At 37.7% G+C, this 20,035-nt stretch overlaps 3 protein-coding genes across 4 annotated transcripts; 2 read left to right on the top strand and 1 right to left on the bottom strand.

Annotated features, from left to right (window-relative positions):
• The first annotated feature begins 100 nt into the window (after window positions 1–100).
• LOC103337591 (Transducin/WD40 repeat-like superfamily protein) lies at window positions 101–8,082 on the top strand. The gene is given in 10 exon segments (XM_008240756.2): window positions 101–478; window positions 673–3,150; window positions 3,152–3,394; window positions 3,486–3,589; window positions 3,716–3,785; window positions 4,630–5,439; window positions 6,095–6,297; window positions 6,533–6,656; window positions 7,021–7,227; window positions 7,431–8,082. Coding segments are annotated over 10 exon segments (4,539 nt in total). The 5' UTR covers window positions 101–322; the 3' UTR covers window positions 7,575–8,082.
• Window positions 8,083–9,874: 1,792 nt separating this feature from the next.
• Window positions 9,875–12,975, top strand: LOC103337590 (endoglucanase-like). Its single transcript, XM_008240755.2, has 8 exons — window positions 9,875–10,177; window positions 10,378–10,590; window positions 10,699–10,899; window positions 11,381–11,458; window positions 11,617–11,769; window positions 11,857–11,965; window positions 12,103–12,269; window positions 12,472–12,975. The coding sequence occupies exons 1-8, from the start codon at window positions 9,926–9,928 to the stop codon at window positions 12,811–12,813; spliced, it is 1,515 nt and encodes a 504-aa protein (XP_008238977.2). The 5' UTR covers window positions 9,875–9,925; the 3' UTR covers window positions 12,814–12,975.
• A 2,466-nt stretch (window positions 12,976–15,441) lies between these two features.
• LOC103337694 (putative WRKY transcription factor 29) lies at window positions 15,442–16,921 on the bottom strand. Of its 2 annotated transcripts, none has more exons than XM_089055640.1 (2): window positions 16,533–16,921; window positions 15,442–16,393 (listed from the first exon to the last, which is right to left on the bottom strand). In XM_089055640.1, exons 1-2 carry the CDS (start codon window positions 16,859–16,861, stop codon window positions 15,778–15,780), a joined length of 945 nt encoding a protein of 314 aa, XP_088911766.1. In that variant the 5' UTR covers window positions 16,862–16,921; the 3' UTR covers window positions 15,442–15,777. The 2 variants fall into 2 exon arrangements, with proteins under 2 accessions (XP_088911766.1, XP_088911767.1); XM_089055641.1 differs by having other exon boundaries at window positions 15,442–16,390.
• Window positions 16,922–20,035: the final 3,114 nt, after the last annotated feature.

Here is a 20,035-nt window from a genome sequence, read left to right as displayed (position 1 = left end):
ATTCCATTTTTAAAATAACAACTCTCCATCATAATAAATGAACTAGATTTGAAACCATGAACGAATGTATCCCAACTCCCAACAAAATCAGGTGCAGGTGCAGTGCAGCACTTGACTTGATTAATCATTCTGCACGACATGTCGTTTCTTTTTTCTACTGATGATCCTGGGAGAGAGGCAGGCGGAGTGCCCGTTTAGTGAGCCACACTTCTGACGTCTCTATACTCGGCTTACTCAGCCACGACGAGCCACCCCCAACCCCAACTCTCGCAAACGTCTTAACGTTTCGAATGTGATCTCACTTGCTGCGACTCACTGAGTCATGAAGTGCCGATCCGTCGCCTGCATATGGTCAGGCACGCCTCCCTCTCACCGAGTCACAGCCGCTGCAGCTCTCAGCCACCCCCCGACGCTCTACACCGGCGGATCCGATGGTTCCATCATCTGGTGGAACCTCCATTCTTCCGATTCCAACTTGGTAATTTCACTCGCTCACCACCTGTTTGTTATTTGTTCTTGAATTTCATTGCGAATGTGATCTCCCTTGCTTGTTTGCTTAGTTTAATTTGCTTAACAAGAGTTTCTTAGTTGAATTCTGTAATTTGTATAATTGTTTCCAAGTATGTGTTTATCGTTGAACGGTTTTGTGTTGACAATTCTTGTTTGGAGCAGGAGATTGTTCCAATGGCTATGTTGTGTGGCCATGCTGCGCCCATAGCCGACCTTGGCATTTGTGATCCACTTGTGGTTTCGGGGAGTGAAGGAAGAGACTCTTTAGGAGATGGTGATGGTGATGGTGATGGTGAGGTGAGCTCTGGCCCCCATAGTCATGGTGCGTTAATCAGTGCGTGTGCTGATGGCATGTTGTGCGTGTGGAGCAGAAGCAGCGGGCATTGCCGGCGCAGAAGGAAGTTGCCACCTTGGGTTGGCAGTCCGTCCGTGGTTAGGACATTGCCTTCGAATCCACGGTATGTATGTATTGCATGCTGTTTTGTTGATAGTGTGCATTTGTTGGACCATCATTCTGTTGAATCAAGTGAAGCTGGGGAGGTGTTGGGGGATAGAGAGTCTCAGCATAAGAAACCCCCCAAATGCACTGTGGTTATTGTTGACTCCTATACGCTTAGCATTGTCCAAACTGTTTTTCATGGAAACTTGTCTATTGGTTCATTGAAGTTTATGGATGTGGTTTCATTAACTGAGGATCAGGAGAAGCATGCTGTAGTTCTGGCAGATTCATTTGGTAGGCTACAGCTGGTTTCAATACCAAAGAATCCGCACCAAGATAAGGAGGGTGGCACTGGTTTGCATCCAAGTTCTCAGTTGGAAATGACTGTTTGTGCAGAGGGATTAAGTGAGGGAGGAAATGTAATGTCAATTGCAACTTGTGGGAATGTTGTCGCTTTTGTGTTAAAAAGTCGCTGCATATTTAGACTATTGCCTAGTGGCAATACAATAGGAGAGATTTCTTCTGTGGACGATCTCCTTTGTGAAAAAAGTAATTCTACTCAATCACATATGGTGGGTGGTTTGTTTTTTGAAATTGAAAATGTTGGCAATTTACCAAATACCCAAGAATCTGATGAAATTTTTTCAAGAAACTTTGCTATTTGGAATAACAAAGGTCTTTCAGTTGTTTACTCGATATCATATTCTAAAGGTATGTTTAAGTGTGAGTCACTCTGTGAGATCCCTGCCGACACTCATCCACTTGATGTGAGACTATCAATTAGTTTCATTCAAATGGGCCATTATATTCTTCGCATTGAATCACTTTGCTTTGATGCTGAAGAACCTTTACAGTGGAAACCCCATGTTACAATCTGGTCTACATGTCGGAAACATGATGACCATGGGAATTTGTGCCTATGGTTTAAATTGCATGGCGTAGGCTGTTCTTTGGTAGACTGGACTGCAAATTCTACCTCAAGTAATGAATCTGAGTGCCCAGGTGATATGGAGACCAAACTAACATCTTCAAAATCTTGTGTTTCAAGCTCAGGAAGTGTAAATGGTTATGATAATGACAATCTTGGTTTAGTTAATAAAAGAGGGGTTGTGTCTTCTTCCATGGTTATTTCTGAAACATTCTTTGCTCCTTATGCTGTTGTGTATGGCTTCTTTACTGGAGAAATAGAGATTGTTCGATTTGATTTGTTTGAGGGCCTATCTTCTCTTGGTGGGAGCTCACATCATGAGGTGAAGCCGCAAATATCTAGACAGTTCTTTTTAGGGCACACAGGTGCTGTTCTCTGTTTGGCAGCACATAGGATGGTGGGTATTGCCAAAGGGTGGAATTTCAATCAGGTTTTGGTGTCTGGAAGCATGGATTGCACAGTTCGCATATGGGATCTTGACACTGGAAATCTGATCACTGTAATGCACCAACATGTGGGCCCAGTGCGCCAAATAATTCTTCCCCCAGCTCATACCTACTGTCCTTGGAGTGATTGTTTTCTCTCAGTTGGGGAGGACTCATGTGTTGCACTAGCTTCTCTTGAGACTTTGCGAGTAGAGAGAATTTTTCCTGGGCATCCCAGCTATCCTGCAAAAGTTGTATGGGATGGTGGAAGAGGTTATATTGCGTGCTTGTGCCGAAACCATTCAGGAACATCTGATGCTGTTGATATTCTGTACATTTGGGATGTAAAGACAGGTGCTCGAGAGCGAGTCCTTCGAGGAACACCATCTCATTCAATGTTTGACCATTTCTGTAAAGGCATCAGCATGAATTCCATTTCTGGAAGTGTATTGAATGGGAATACCTCAGTTTCCTCATTACTTCTTCCAGTAATTGAAGATGGGATCTCTACTCACTCTCATCCGAATAATTCAGAAAAATTGGGCACTTCAACAAATTTGGTGCCTGGTACTATGGTTGAGTCCAATACTTCCAGAACTAGTAAAGGTGATTCTGAAAAACTATTTCCAGCCCCTGCGGCGACCCTTCAAAGCAACAAGCATCCAATCAAGTCCTATTGCCCTTTCCCTGGAATTGCTGCTCTGAGTTTTGACCTTGCATCATTAGTGTTTCCTTATCGGAAGCATGACCTGATAGCAAGTGGCAGTGATAATAAACAGGATAACTATGTGAAGGGACAGGGATCTGAGACATCAAGTCCCCACCACAAGCCTTTAGGTAATGGATCCTGGTGTGCATAGGACCTCGAATGCGATTGTTGAAGAGATTGAATGGATTAAGACGCTTGAAGAATGTTTACTTCGATTTAGCTTGGCATCTTTACACTTGTGGAATGTAGATCCCGAGCTTGATAACTTGCTTATAACTGACATGAAGTTGAAGAGACCCGAAAGCTTTATTGTAGCTTCTGGTTTTCAAGGCGACAAAGGGTCTTTGACGTTGACATTTCCTAATTTGAGTGCAACTCTTGAGGTACGTTTGAAGAATGGCACTAATTGTTGAGACATGTCTTCTTGTTTGGCTTCTTTTAAATTTTCCTGAGAAATTGAAAACAACATTTCAGCTTTGGAGAATGTCATCAGAGTTTTGTGCAATGAGGTCACTCACAATGGTGTCTCTTGCCCAATGCATGATTAGCCTATCACACACCAGTTCCAATGCCAGCAGGTGATCTCAAAACTATATTTTCTGCATATGAAGTGTAATGGTCCTTTTCTTTTTTTCTTTTTTTCTTGTTTCTAATGTTCACTCAAAGTCATTGCATTTTCCTTGTCTGATGTTTTCTTTTGGCAGTGCTTTAGCAGCATTTTATACTAGGAACTTTGCAGACAAAATTCCAGATATAAAACCACCCTTACTTCAGGTTGAATCTTGTGCTGATGATTTTGATTGCTCTTAAATGCTTATATTTTATTTTCCTTTCCCATTGTTAGGGCAAAGGAGATTGCTTCTAAACTTATTTGAACTACTTTTGCTTGAAGTCAACCCCTCTCTCCTTTCCTTTTCCAAGAAAGAAATATCAGTTTAGAGAGATCTTAGGAGTAAAGTACCCTTTTTACTTGATAATTGATCCCCATAATTCAGAAATATTACCTACGCTGTATTATGTCTGAAAAATGGGTCAGTGTAAATCATGTTGTTGACAAGACTCACCACATAAGGGCATAGCAGTTATAAATAGTCGATAAGCTGCTGGTTACTGATGTCTATTTCTAATATTAAATGTTGGGCTAGTTTTTGTGCTTAGAATTCTTTTCCCACCTGGTTGTTTTACAAAAGGGTAGAGAGCAGTCAGTTACTTTCAAACTATTGACATTTAAGTTTTAGATGAAAACATTAATAAGGAAGTGGAGAGATTAAAGCACTAAGTGTACACATGATATCTGTTTAGTTGGTGAGAAGATGGGAAATTTTTTCAAAAATTGGAATTATCAGTTCCAGCCCCAGATATTTACAAAAAATTCTGCTGTAAAGTTCATCACCTTTTGATTTTTCTTTAAAAGAGCAGCAACATTCTTAATGGTTGTAACTTGTAAGTATGGTTTATGAACATTCTGCATCTGTTTGATAAACTTTCTTGTTTCATTATTCAGCAACCTGGTGATAACGTCAATATTCACTTCAGGACTTGAATTGTAGGATATGGGATTGACAATTTAAACCTATCATGTTTTTGGTTAACCTTATATGTATACTCTATTTTATAGCTTTTGGTGAGTTTCTGGCAAGATGAAAGCGAACATGTACGTATGGCTGCACGCTCTCTATTCCACTGTGCTGCTTCACGGGCGATTCCACTTCCACTATGTAATCAAAAAGCAAGTGGTCGCACAAATCTGAGCTCTCTAAGTGGACTTGGAGAAAATGAACAAGTAAATTCAAACATAGAAGAAACATCTGCTAACATTTTGCATTCTGACCAGCTGGCAGAAACACAAAGGATTTCTAAGGTTGAAGAATTTAATATTCTTGCATGGCTACAATCATTTGAGATGCAAGACTGGATTTCTTGTGTTGGGGGGACAAGCCAAGACGCGATGACATCTCATATTATTGTTGCAGCAGCTTTGGCTATTTGGTACCCAAGTCTTGTAAAGCCATGTCTTGCCATGCTTGTTGTTCATCCATTAATGAAGCTGGTTATGGCCATGAATGAGAAATATAGTTCAACTGCAGCAGAGCTCCTTGCTGAAGGTATGGAGAGTACGTGGAAACAATGCATCAGTTCTGAAATACCTCGTCTGATTGGGGATATATTTTTCCAGATAGAGTGTGTAAGTGGTCCATCTGTCAACTCGGCTGCCCAAAGTTTAGCTGTACCGGTTGGCCTTCGGGAGATATTGGTTGGTGTTCTTCTTCCAAGTTTAGCTGTGGCTGATGTCCCAGGGTTTTTAACTGTTATGGAAAGCCAAATCTGGTCTACTGCATCTGATTCACCTGTTCATCTAGTATCTCTTATGACTCTGATCAGGGTTGTCCGCGGTTCTCCAAGATACTTGGCTCAATACCTTGATAAGGTTTGTACTGCTAATTATTAATGGGCGAGACAGTCCATCTCCAGTTTCAAGAGCAATTCTAAAAGAGTCTTAACTGCAGGAAAATAATAGAAAATTCCTAATTGAGCACTAAGGACACTTGGATCACACCATCCATGTATGCTGAGTCGCCGATAATTGGATTTTTATGTTTTTTTTTTATTTAAAAAATTTAAAAATTATCATGTTTTATAAGTGCGGCTCATCCTTTTCCCTTTTCTAGATGCTTAAACCCATCATGGTCCAATTCCTGTTTATTCCCACTTATATAGGTTAACTTTAGTTATAAATGTAATCAAATGTGTTGAATAAAGAAGTTCATATTCTGCTTTTTATGGCCTTCGAATAACTAACTTTACAATATTTAGTCATTGGCAATAACAGGTCTCATATTTCATCATGCATATAAAAATGGTGTTTAATTGTCTTATGAAACCTTCTTTTGGAAGCTCAATTTCTTTTTTATGTAATTTGTAATTATATAACTCGAAAGAAATGGGAAGAGGGGGTGAAGGGATCTGTATTAGTTGCAGATATTGGGATAAGGTAGCTCTGTCTTTCTATTTTAGTTTGTTTAATTCTCAGGCTTTTATGCTTCATTTTGTCATTTTTATATGACAGTTGGACAGACTTGCAGGTAATTGACTTCATTTTACAAACTGTGGATCCCAGCAACTCAGTCATGCGTAAAACTTGCTTTCAAAGTTCAATGACTGCATTAAAGGAAGTTGTACGTGCATTCCCCATGGTAGCCCTGAATGATACATGGACCAGATTGGCTGTTGGGGATGTCATTGGAGAGAGAAACAATGCTACCATTCGGGTCTATGACATGCAAAGGTACTCAAAGAGAGAATAATACAGTTAAGAGAAAACCTAAAAGAAAGGGTGACATTCCCTTGTTCTTTGTTAGCTTTGGCAGTCGGGGTTGGTTGTTTGGGATATCTGGTAGAGTAATAGCTATATTTAACAAAAAATTGAACTTATTCAGAGATTTGTACTTATCTCTTGATATCTTTGCTTCTTGACTCTGTGCTGGCTTACTCCACTTTTGTGCATTGTTTTTTCAATGTAGTGTTATGAAGATAAAAGTTTTGGATGCAAGTGGACCTCCCGGACTTCCAAATTTACTTGCAGCCGGTTCAGAAATGATGCTAGTTACTGCAATTTCAGCTTTGAGCTTTTCCCCTGATGGAGAGGTACATTTCATTAACTGACAAAGTAATGCTTTGTCGCCAGACTGTCAACCAAGACTACACATTCGGACATGATTCCACTTAATTATAAAAAAATAAAAATAAAAGGAAAGATCCAAGTGCTTTTATAATCCATTAAATTTTAAAATTTTCTGCCAAACAGTGTCAAAAATGCTTTTGGCTATTTGAAAATGCTTTTGGCCCTTCCAAAAGCTGTGCCAAACAGGTCTCAAGTCAAGTCAGAAGCTTTTGCTAATTTTAATGTATTGCATTGGTGGGAACCATTTAAAACGGTTTGGAATATCAATACACAAAGAATGAAATTGTTCAAGTGTGCTGTCTACTATCATAACATATCCTCTTGCAGGGGCTGGTTGCTTTCTCTGAGCATGGATTGATGATCAGATGGTGGTCACTGGGATCTGTATTTTGGGAGAAACTGAGTCGAAACTTAGTTCCTGTCCAGTGCACAAAATTGATCTTTGTTCCTCCTTGGGAGGGATTCTCTCCTAATTCTTCTAGGTCAAGCATAATGGCAAGCATTATGGGACACGATAGGCAAATCAATATTCAGGTATCTCTTTCAGGCATATGTTTGTAAATGACGTTTCTGAATTGTGTTTCATTTTTTTGTTAAACTCGATGTTCCTTCTCTCATTCATATGGTCTCTATCTCTCTAGAGGCATCTATCTAGTTCTGTTTGACCATGTGGAACACTCCAAATATTCCTTCTCCACAACTGCTTGTTTATCCTTCCTTTTTCTTTTGGGTGGTAGGAAGGCACAAAGGGTTTGAGTCAGGCAGACAATTTGAAACTGTTGATTCATAATCTTGACCTCTCCTATCGGCTAGAATGGGTTGGTAAACGGAAAGTACTTCTTACGAGGCATGGCCATGACTTGGGAACTTTCCCATTGTGAGCTCAAGTTTGATGGAATGTGGACAAGATTGAGGGAATTTTTCCATGAAAGCTCAAGTTTGACGTCTTTTGATCGCTGCATATTTTCAACGTCAGTTGTCTCAATGAACATCAAGTGTTTAAATCTGACCAATGCAAATAGTGATCTGCCTTGACGTCATTCTTCTCACAATTACTTCAAAGTTCTCACAGCAGTGCAGTTTTAACTATGCTGATGAGAAGGTATCTTATTCTTGGCGCTGCATCTAAAATGAGAAGAGTACTTGCAGAATGGCATAAATAATATTCCACACTTGCTATAAAGTTCGCCAGAAGCTTAGATTTGTTTAGGCCATGTTGATGTTGTATTAATTTATTCACATGTTTGTAGGGTTAGAAACGCGAGGGGAAGCGGTATATCTCGATCATTTCTTTCGGGTTGGTAGATTTAGGAGATCTTTCATGTAGAGAGTATTGAAATGAAACAGATTCCAGATTTATTATAAAGGCTATTTTACACTTGTGCTCTCTATTTCCTCTTAGCCCATATGGTTACCGTATGGTTCATGTTTTAGCTACCAATCCATACATGATGATGGTGAATAAGAGGTGCAAAAATGCCAATGGTCCAAGTCTATTACCACGACTACCATTTATCCACAGAACCGTCCCAATCATTCTTCCCAAGTAAGACCTAGCCTAATACATTTATAATAAATCTTTTTGATCTGTACATTTTGCATATGCCCAAGAATGTTTTTCTTACTTGAGCAACCATCATTCATATTTGATCTTCCAATACCATGCATGTGATAGTCGCCAATTAAAGTATATGAGACAGATAAATTCCTCATTTTCCTATATCATCATGGATTCATGGCTGTTTTATATTTGGTTTTGGAAGGGTTACGTATAAGTTTTTTTAATTTAAAATTTTCATATTCAACAAACTGTCATCCATGAAATATATATAAGTTAGTGTTCCATCATTCCCATGTATGTAGGAACTCCAACATTCCTGCTAATGGCAGTATGACGTGTATAGAAGTTTTTCTTTATGTGTTTTTGATGAATTATTTTTGTACATGTGTCAAACTGTGATTTGCAAAAAAGAGGAGTGTCTCCTTCTAGAAAAGGAGGCAAGCATTATCCTACTCAAAGTGTTCACAATTACCATACCTTGCTCGATTCCCTCTAAACAAGCAGCCAAAAAAAAAAGGAATCACAAAGCCAAAAGGCCAATTAGTAGGATTATGTCAGTTGGTCATGATAGGTTCGCTACCTTGCACCTAAGTTCGAATCCCTTCCTGTAAGTTAGAAATAGTTTAGAATATCAGTTTGTTAGAAGAAAAATAAACGAGCCAATTAGTGTTCACATGATCACTATATCATTGAAAACTTGTGAAATTAATATATAAACAGTGGTACTGAATTGATAAGTAGTTTAGGAACTTAGGATACTGTCAACTCTATGGTTTATTAATACACAATCCAAGATCACATGAGCTTTCGCTTCCAAATATACTACAAGTTACATATTTGTTACTATATCTATAAATATATAAATGAATTCTTGCTTATCTTTGTCTGGAGCCCCCCTCTTGGATTGGTGGCAAAAATGGATGCGTGTACAAGGACATTGTTTGTATTCAAAAAAGGAAATATCATAATTTGTCGTTATATACAGCATACTTGCCTTGCTTGCCTACCTACCAAAAAAGTAAGAATTCCCTCCCCGCACAAAAGCCCTCCGTTCATGTGATGCTTTTATATCAAAATTTTACGCGTGCCATTCCTACTTTTTCTTAGGCTTTACCTAAGTTACCTAATTGGCTTTGCCATTCCAAGTAGGTATGGGTGAAGAGAGAGAAGGGTACACGTAAAAGGAACACACTGACTTGATTATATGTATATACTCTCCTGTCACATTTCCTAATCTTTCAAATTTTTTTTTATTATTCTTTTGTTTTTTTGGTAGGAAAAATTTACATTCGTGGGGTGATGAGAAATTGGGAGGAACTAAGCTTAATGATGGAAAATCAAAACAAGATAAGAATAAACGAGCAGAATGTCTGAAGCTAATGACGTTGAGGAGTGGGTAGCATGCCCTGGTGACATAGATAATTCGCATGCTCTTTATTTCCTAAGTTATAGCGTCACCTTCATGCCATATTTTTCTTCTTCCCCATAATGCCATGTGCATAAAATAATATAGAATTTGTAACCGATTTGATAATGAGTTGACAGTTACTTTACTTGATAATTAATGACATTCAATCACAACCCCTGGCTTCTATATAAATTCCAAGAAACATACGCATGGAATCAAAAATTCCAAGAAGCTCGAGTGCATTGTCACAAGCAAGTTCCAAAATGAAGCACGGTCTAGTATTTGTGTGGGTTTTGGTCTTGTGGTGTGTTTTGGTTAACATGGATGGGCTAGCCCTAGAAATGGGGGATGAGATTGAAGGGTTGTCCTCCTCCCTAGCTGCTAATTATAACTACGGAGATGCCCTTGGAAAAGCCATATTATTCTTTGAAGGCCAACGTTCGGGGAAGTTGCCCGCCGGCCAGCAAGTGACCTGGAGAGGAGACTCTGGATGCTCTGACGGCACTTCTGAGAATGTATGATATTTATGTTTCTAATTACTACTTAGCTTGAAGAGATCGTCTTTCATACGCATTATTATTCACTATCATTTTTAATTTTCTCTAATCGTTCGACTGTGACAACATAATTAAACGAACATGACGCAACATAAGTCTTATAAGAGAACATTACTCATAAGATGGTATATACGTTATGGTGTGGTTATGACATGCAGGTGAACTTGGTGGGAGGATACTATGACGCAGGCGACAACGTCAAATTTGGGTGGCCAATGGCCTTCAGTGTCAGCTTGTTGAGTTGGGCTGCTGTGGAGTACCGGCAGCAGATATCTTCCACGAACCAGCTTGCCTATCTGCGAAAAGCAATCCGCTGGGGCACAGACTTCATACTGAAAGCTCACACTTCACCCACCACATTCTATACCCAGGTTCCTTAATGATATAATATTAATATTGTTGGTAAATATTACTTTGAAATATTTTTGGTAATTTCTAGTTCATGAACATAAATTATTGGTTTGAATAAATGTATATAGGTAGGAGATGGAAATGCGGATCACCAGTGCTGGGAGCGCCCAGAAGACATGGATACACCACGAACACTTTACAAGATCACTTCTTCTTCTCCAGGCTCTGAGCCAGCAGCTGAGGCTGCTGCTGCCCTTGCTTCTGCTTCCATTGTCTTCAAAGTGGCAAATTCCAAATATTCTGCAACCCTCTTGTGCCATTCCAAATCAGTAATTTGACTTCATCTCTTTTCCCAACCAGGCTATATATAGCTTGAGTTGAGGGATCCTCAAATAACTTACTTGAGCAACACCCTTTGTAGAGTCCACCAAGTATTTCAATGATCCGAACCGTCTAGTTTTTAGATATTCCCTCAAAGATCTTCTCTGCAAAAAATCATTTAAATCCAAAATTATTTGACCACTCAATTGGATAGTTGGTATTATAGTATTTTTCTTGAATCATGTTCGTCTATTGTTGGTCCCAATTAGATGCTTTAATGATTTTTAATTTGCCTAATGTTTTGCAAAGATGATCTATGAAAAAAGGTTTGAAAAATAGACGGTTTAGATCGTTGAATTTTTTTTTTTTGTAGGGGACCCTAAAAGATGTCCCTCAAATAAAATTATTTGAGAAATCCCTCAATAAAAGGAGACTATATATATTAAATAGTACAATTTTACCTTACTGAAATAACTGTTTATTATGCAGCTGTTTGACTTGGCAGACCAACACAGAGCTTCTTATCAAGGCTATTGCCCCTTTTACTGCTCTTACTCCGGCTATCAGGTAAAAACTTAGCAGTGAAACTACATAAGTTTTTTTACAAGTTTCAATTATAGTTCACTAGAGTAATATGCTACATGGACGCACGTATACAAGTGAATCTCATATCTATCAATGATGTTAAAGATGTGTTATGTGGTTTCTGAATTACTTTATATAAGGATGAGTTGTTATGGGCGGCGGCTTGGCTATACAAGGCAAGTGGAGACATCAAGTACTTGAATTATGTGTTGACAAACCAAGGGTGGAGCCAAGCAGTGAATGAGTTCAGTTGGGACAACAAATTTCCTGGAGCTCAGACATTACTGGCCAAGGTATCACCATCAACAACAACAATTATTCCCCTTTAATTTTAGTTCTTGAAACTTGTCTAATAAGTAAACTAATTCGATTCGTCACAGGAATTTCATCATGGAAAGACGAATTTGGCTAAGTTCAAGACCGATGCCGAGTCATTTGTATGTGCACTGATGCCAGGGAGCAGCTCTGTACAGATTAGAAGAACCCCAGGCATGCATGCACATCTAATTTCCCAGTGATCAAATGAATCAATAAATTTTTAATTAATTAATTAATGGTTGATTTGGATAATTAATTACTTTGTTTGTGAGGAACTTTGTCTAAGTATATCAACTTAAAATTTGCAGGTGGACTTCTGTTTACTAGAGATAGTAGTAATTTGCAGTATGTTACAAGCTCTACCCTGGTGCTCTTCATCTACTCCAAAACCTTAACTGCAGCTCACATTGGTGGAGTCCAATGTGGCTCTGCCTTTTTCTCTGCGTCCCAAATCAGAGCCTTCGCAAAAACTCAGGTAATTAACATTCCATCATAATTTTTTCATTAAAAATTGTCATCACTGAGATTTGAATCCAGGACCTTCACCAAAGTGGAGACTGGATGCCGCTACACTGAGTTCTATCACACTTAACCCAAACTTTGGGGCAAATCGATCCCGATGATTAACTTATGATAAGTGACAATTGTGACAACCTTTGTCATTCATTTATATTCAGGTGGACTACATTCTAGGAAAAAATCCCAAGAACATGTCATACATGGTGGGCTTTGGTGCCAAATACCCTACACAATTGCACCATAGAGGTTCATCCATCCCTTCAATGAAAGTCCACCCAACCAAGGTGGATTGCAATGGTGGCTACTCAAGCTATTACTCATCTCCCAATCCAAACCCTAACACTCATGTGGGTGCAGTTGTTGGGGGTCCAGATGTAAATGACCAGTTCAGTGATGCAAGATCAGACTATTCTCACTCTGAACCTACAACTTATATGAATGCTGCTTTTGTGGGTGCGGTGGCTGCTTTAGTTGGTCAAGGCAATGCAGTGAGCTTGTGAATTGCAACTTCTTCCCAATTATTAATGTAAAAACTGAATGTAATATAAATAAAATTCCACACTCATCCAAGTGATGATGTGTCTATTTAATGAATAATATGTGGTGTATATTGTATCAACGTAAATACACAATTCAGTAAATATTATTCTCATTTTTCAGCATATAGTAGCGTAGTTAGTAAGTTAATACGACAAAAACGGAACCTCAAGTTTTATAAGCTTTTTCAATAATTTTAGGGAGCTAATTACACTTCCTTTTTTGTTATAGTAATAACTATTCAAAAATAAAAGAGAGCATAAATGGACAAAAAGGGAGTAGAAAAATCACCACCCTTCGTTTAACATTTATGCTTATACTTTGAAAATAGGCCATGTAAGGAAGAAGAACGATAGAGAAATAAAGGGAGTAGACAAATATGGTAAAAGCCCAAAGTTATGGTATGGCCCAAAGTTATGTGGGCTGTCTAACAGGCTCAAAGTAAAAAAGTCAGCCGTTCTGGCAGCATAATACATCGATCTACAAGACGTTTGGTACATATAGTCATCTGACACTTAATTCGAACCAATAATTGGGGAATTTTTTTTGCATAAAATATTCAGCCTCACTCTTTCATTTATTTGTCTGCTGATTCACTGACAAATTGGACTCTTTATTATAAGTTCCTCGCTAAAGCATACCATGGGGCCAGAATGTTCCTCAGAATAATTATTGACTGTGTCTTGTCTTGTGTTTGATGTTTTTGCCTGTTATGGAAGTTCTCACTAATTTATTTCAGTTTGAAACTTCTATTTACTGGTGGAAGTTTGTACAACATAATGCATTTCGAATTTGTACACATAATCCATTCATCATACACCCTGATCAGTGTATCCTTCAGTGTAATATCAATATATATATATATAGGTGTAATATTATGACACGAATGGTTATGATACTGACTCCTCCCACCATATTACGATGTTCTCCAAGTTTTGGACTCTATCCGATATCGATTGGTAAACGAAATTGGACGATTCGAGTTAAAAGTTCGTTCGAAATGGAGTTGTTGGTGTATTGCATAGTTCTATCACAATCATAAAACACAACAGAACAACAACCCAGAACCACCTTTGTCTTTGTCGATAACTCAAAATTTCCCCGTCTAGTACAACAACTTGTTAACCCATTCCCAGATTCTGTTTTTTTATATTGCGAATCTTGAAAATACATTTAGGTACGTACTAATCAATATAACTAATAGTTTAGATCGACAGTATAACACTAATTTAAACGGCGAATAAGATAATATTTTCCTATATTATATGCATAGAGTTACAAGTTAGACCCCAAAAGTAAGAGTTGGAAAATATTTTTGCATTATAGTCTTAATCAAATTTCATTTTCCATTGTTAATTGTTCAAATCCAGGTCTTTATAATATGAGGAAGAATAGAACACGCAGAAAAGTCAAAGAACGCAAAAAAGTCAATCGCGGCTTCCAACTTGCATGTGTGGCATGCTCCCCCCCTATACAGAGTGCCCCACGAGCTCCACAAGTGAACAGACACAGACAGTGATGGAACATTTATATTACGAAGACATTTGGTTACGTTAATTGGAGGGAAAGGACAAGAGCTAGGGTTTTGGGTCCACCGTGGCCACCGCCATGGAGATATATGACATCTTCTTTGCTCGGCTTTTATTTTCCTATACTAAGTAAGCATAGAGATAGGCTGCTATTGCTATATATAGCTTAGATAGGCCCAGTTTTAAGAACCCTGAAAGCTATTGGTTTGGTTTGGAGGACTGAACCACGCGGACTAATAACTATAAGGACCGGACTAATTCAAAATATTATTGTTAGCTTATCAATAATTAGAATTTCAATATTATTGATAGTTTATTGAGAAGTGCAAGATATGAGTTGTTTATCACTATTTCCAAAAATTAAACTGATTCAACATCTTCTTCTTGCTCTGATATCATTTGTAACCCTTATTCCAAAAGCTTAATTAAGTTGTTATTTTGTGGTTTAACAATTACTTTAACAAGAACAATGAATGAAGGGAGGGAAATGGCAAATTTTTAGAAGAGAGGGACAAACCCCAAAATATTATGGATATATATAACATTCTCATGTTTGTTTGTTTGTTTTTTTTTTGAGAAATTCTGGGATTGTATTTATAATTCAGCCGAAAAAATTACTAACCAAAAAAGGCCAAAACAAACCATAATTTTTAGATCATTCGCCGAGATGCAGCCACCTGCGATGATGGAAGAAAATCATAACAAAGTGCAGACAAAAAGGGAAACCTTCTGTCACTAAAAATGAGGGAAGAGAGGAGAAGGGGTAACTTTTCATTTTCAAAAGATGTTAGAATTGCTTAGCATTCAAGTGTTACTAGTTGTGATGCTTTCTTCACCCCTGACTGTACTTGCAGAAGCTATATATGAAAATACCAAATTCCTTTCGACTGCTCGACAATTCCTATTAAATTGCCTTCTAAGTTCTAATTCCATATTGCTAACCCAATCTGTGCTTCAAACTAATGATGCTTATCCTGTCTAATAAAATATATTTTTCTGTGGATTAATTATTGTCCCACCAGCAGAATATCAGAAATTCCTCTAAAGGAAATAAAATCCAGGTTGATGGTACATCCTTCACAGCAATTATATTATTGAAAATGAGAGATGGTGTCATCCTATCCATGCCCACGTATATAATACACATAATTATTGAGATTAGTTACAAATTCATCTTTATAAATTATTTTAAATCGGCTAACTTAATTTGAACTCATCAACTTTGCTGACTTGCACCTCGCATCTTCTGTTTGATTTCTGAAATTATCTTGGTATCTATGAAGCTAGACCTAAAAAAGAAAAAGAAAAATTGCATGGACTAGGAAGAGAACAGATGATACAAATTGCTGATATACAATCAAATGTTGCTTCGCTTCTTTGGTATGACTTCTTGGTGAATCAGCAAGCACCGGTTACAGTATTAGAGTGACCAATATTGAACCAAGGACTTGGAAAATTATCCGAAAATTGATCCAAAAACCAACCATCCATAACTGGTTCCAACTCTCTATCCAAATTCTCTAAGCTTGGGATCATTTCATCACTCAACATCGCATCCAACATGACATTTTCATGACTAATTTCATCCTCTTCCAACAACAATTGTGCCTCCTCTTTTACAGCATTAGTACTTGCACTTTGCACATCGGGATCTTCTTCAATGGAAGCCGCCAAATTGGTCATGGCTGGAGAATTCAAAGAACTTTTACACTTGCCTTTGTTTTTAGATGATGGGAACTTGGATCTAGTGCTTCCGGCAAGAGAGTTTCGACGAGTCGGATGGACATGGTTGTGTTCTGCAGTGTAGGTTATGATGAAGGTTTCAGGATTGGAACAGCTCCTTTCCACTTGTTTTCTTGCTAAGCATCCTTTTGAGCTGCTGCACCTGTAATAGCTCCTCGGATATGGCGATCCCTTGATGGGTTTTTGCCCATATTTACGCCACGCCCACACATCTGAAAAAAGCTCTTCTGCTCTCACCTCTTTCACCACCCTTTTGCTCTGATTCTTCCTGCTGAAATCAACATTTGAAAAAAAAACATATATTAAACATTTGGGAAAATTATAAATCGTTTAATCTAACGAACAAATTTCTTTACTCTACCATTATCTATAAGCCGTTATTAACAAAATAAGTTAGAGAATTGACAAACCTAATTTTTTTACAGATAGTTGATGATTCCTTCAGCTTCTTTGGTACTTCTACAGTGATGGCCTCTTGGGGAACAGACATGGAGGAGGCAACAATGATTGGTGGGGTTGAGGGTTGCAAAACTGGATAGAATGGCTTGTAAAGCTCCTCCAATTCATCTAAAGCTGCTGTGGCTTCAAACAGCTGAGGCAAAGCATGGAAAAAGTCATCTTCTTCTTCAATGCTTAACGGAGCAAAGCAATATGGTATTTGAGAGTTCTCCATGGCTTCATCAATATTGGCTGTAGTATTGCATCCTCTCACCACAGCTTGCAAATCCCAGTTCTCCATGCACACAAAACCAGAGAGAGAGAGAGAGAGAGAGAGAGAGTAGGCAGCTGACTTTGGATTGTGAAGAAAATATGATGATGAGAGGAAATCTATAACAAGGCTTGCTTATATATTGAGCAGGAGGGCTGAGATTATTGTCTCAACCCCAAAATGCTTTCTCACTGGGTTGACTTTGTACAAAAGTCAAAAGTTTTTATTTTTGAACTCGCTGTTTAGCAATTGACAACTGTACCCTTGGCTTTTGGCATCACCAGCAGCCAAAAAAGAACAAAGAAACATTAGATGTCAAACCGCGCGAGTATCATTGTATGTACGCGTGCGATTACATTTTTAGTAGTTATCTCATATTTCTGAGGACCAATAATTTGGAGTTATTTGGACAAAATCTCTTATCTCTACACTCTTTCGTATGTCGGCCGGGATGGCTGACAAATTGGCATATATTTATATATTTATCATTTGTCATGATCAAGTAATTTTAAGAAATTTTCAACACATGTGAAAACCAAAGTTTTCTTTACATGCAAGTTGCTTCGAATGCATCTCTTAATTGAGTGAAGTTCTTGATAAGTCATTTTCGGGGTTTGGAATTTATGTTAATTTATGTGTGGACTCAAAATCAGGGGCGGTCCTAAAGTTTTGGAAATCCTAGGTGAATTACGACAATGTCGTTTTCTACTATGTATGCATATATATATATATATATATATAGTCCCCTTTTATTGAGGGATCCTTTAAATAATTTTATTTGAGGGACGCCTTTAGGATACCATACAATTTTTTTCCCAATAATCCAAACCATCTATTTTTAGGTCTTCATTCATAGATCATCCTTACAAAAAATTAGATAAATCGAAAACCGTTTCGACATCCAATTGTGTCATACAAAATCAATGAACACGGTACTTCAAGAAAGTACTAAAATTTCAATAACTCAATTGAATGTTCAAATGATTTCGGATTCAAGTGATTTTTTATAGAGATGATCTTTGAATGAGTATCTACAAAATAGACGGTTTGAATTAGTGAAATACAATCCGGAGTGGGGCCTACAAGGAGTGTCTCTCAAATAAGCTTATTTGAGGATCCTTCAATAAGTTCTTTGTATATATATATATATATATACATATATATTTATGCAGTTTTTTTTCCTCGATAAGTTAAAAAATAGTTATATGAACTCAAAATCATAATTGTAACCTAAAAGAAACAAACAAAATGTAATTCACATAACAACTTTATAAAATACATCAGAACATCACCTGTCTTGCATTTTTCGATGTCAAAGTATCAATTAACTTTGCATAATCAAGTTTTTCTACCATGTATTTTTCAATAGAAAATATAAGCAATAGTCTTGTGAGTTTTTACCTTCTTGTTCTTCCTCGAAGATTGCTTCCTCTTGCAGTAGATAATCAATAATAAACTGCTGATTTTGTTTTTCTTATGTTGAGTAGAGTACATTTTCCTATATGCTACTAGGTTTTTTTATTTTTGCCAAGGTATATGTTACCAGCTTAACCTATTCATCAAACACGGATGTCCCAAAGTCATCGAACAAGAAAAATTGGAGCCACTACTTGCAACTTGCATGACTACTGATACAACAGTATGCTTGGGCTAGCTCCTTCCGAGCATGGGCATTGGATATTGACAAATTCTACACACTAAATTAAATTTAAAATTCTCCAAAAAGTGACAAGAGAGTGATGGAAGATAAATTAAAAAAAGAAGCCTACCTAGTTTAGCTGCTATACTGGCTTAATGTGACGTTTGATGGAGGGAAGCTAGCTCTCTGTAGCTCAAGAATATTGGCTACGTGTATTGTATTTGGTCCACCACCGCCACCACCACCACCATGACCACCGTCATGGTGTCCTTGTGTTACAAGATTCTACTTTTTGCTTTTATTATTGATGATATCGTTTTCCCACCAAACTAACTACAGCTAGGGATAGTTTGAAATGTATTTCAGTCTTGGTTTGGGACTTTGCGTGTACCACGCGGAGTTGCAAGGACTGAGGTTAGGACTCACAGGATTTGAGAAACCTGTATTTTTGTTTGTCAAAGATTTGTGAAACCCAATTTAATTGAATTAGTCTTTGTTCTGATCTAACATATTGAAAAAAAGTAAACTTGTGTGTATGTTTTCAAGATTCATATCATCAAGTGGGATCTTCCTTTTTTCTTAGTAAGATCTAAGATGTGACATTTTGGATTAGTGTAGCGATGAGCGCACGTGATTAACGAAGACGATTAATCACGATTAATTAGGAGCAGGGTGAAAAGATCTGTAATTGAATTTTTTTAGGGTATTTGCAGAGAACTAGGGCAGCTGAGCAATATAACCTTTGTTGTATGGATCATATTTTGCGTGGCTGCTCATTTACACAAACGCAAGTGTCTCGCTTCATCTTACAGCTAGTCTGCTAGCTCTTCCACTTCCACCCTTTCATGACAGTGAGTGATCCAATAAGCCTGGACGATGAGAATTCGAACAAATCGTCATAAGATTCCGGATCCTTTACAACAAAAGTGGAGATTAGATACCATTGACACCAACCCTATTTTGGTGGTTCATTCATTTATACTATGCGACTCATTTCATTGTTGTTGATTGAATAAACTTGTTATTAGGAATAGGTCGGGGCGGAGCCGCACAACCTAAAGTGGCCATGGTCCTCCAAGCCTCCTTATAGTTCTCTTTCACGTTGTTTAAAAGGTATACGTAATAGTTTTATAAAACTTTGAAAAACTATGCTTATTGGCCCCCCAAAATCAATATGCTGGGAATCAAGAATTCTATAGTGAGGGTCTTATATATGGCTCTTAAGTGAGGCCCTATCTCTTAATCATTTGATCAAATTAGTTAGCTGTTGGATCAAATTAATTAGTATGATCTAACGGTTTAGAGATAAGACCTCATCAAAGGGCCCTAAATATAAGACCCTCACTATAGAATGACTCTGTTGGGAATACACTTGGGACACACTTTATGTGCAGCTTTATAGCAACAATGGGCAAAGCCTTGTAGCTTTTTTGACAAAAAAGATAAAAAAGTACTACAAATGTTTTATTATGTTTTGAATGCAATTAACCCAACATAAGATTAGTAGCCCACTCAAATTAAGCCTAATAGCCCATTATCTACTCTAGTTTGTAGAACACTAGGGA

This window comes from Prunus mume, linkage group LG7, assembly GCF_029339155.1.
Source record: "Prunus mume cultivar Tortuosa linkage group LG7, ASM2933915v1, whole genome shotgun sequence".
Classification (NCBI taxonomy): Eukaryota; Viridiplantae; Streptophyta; class Magnoliopsida; order Rosales; family Rosaceae; genus Prunus; species Prunus mume.
Note: the sequence above shows the minus strand (reverse complement) of the source record. Positions and strands in the feature narration are given on the sequence as shown.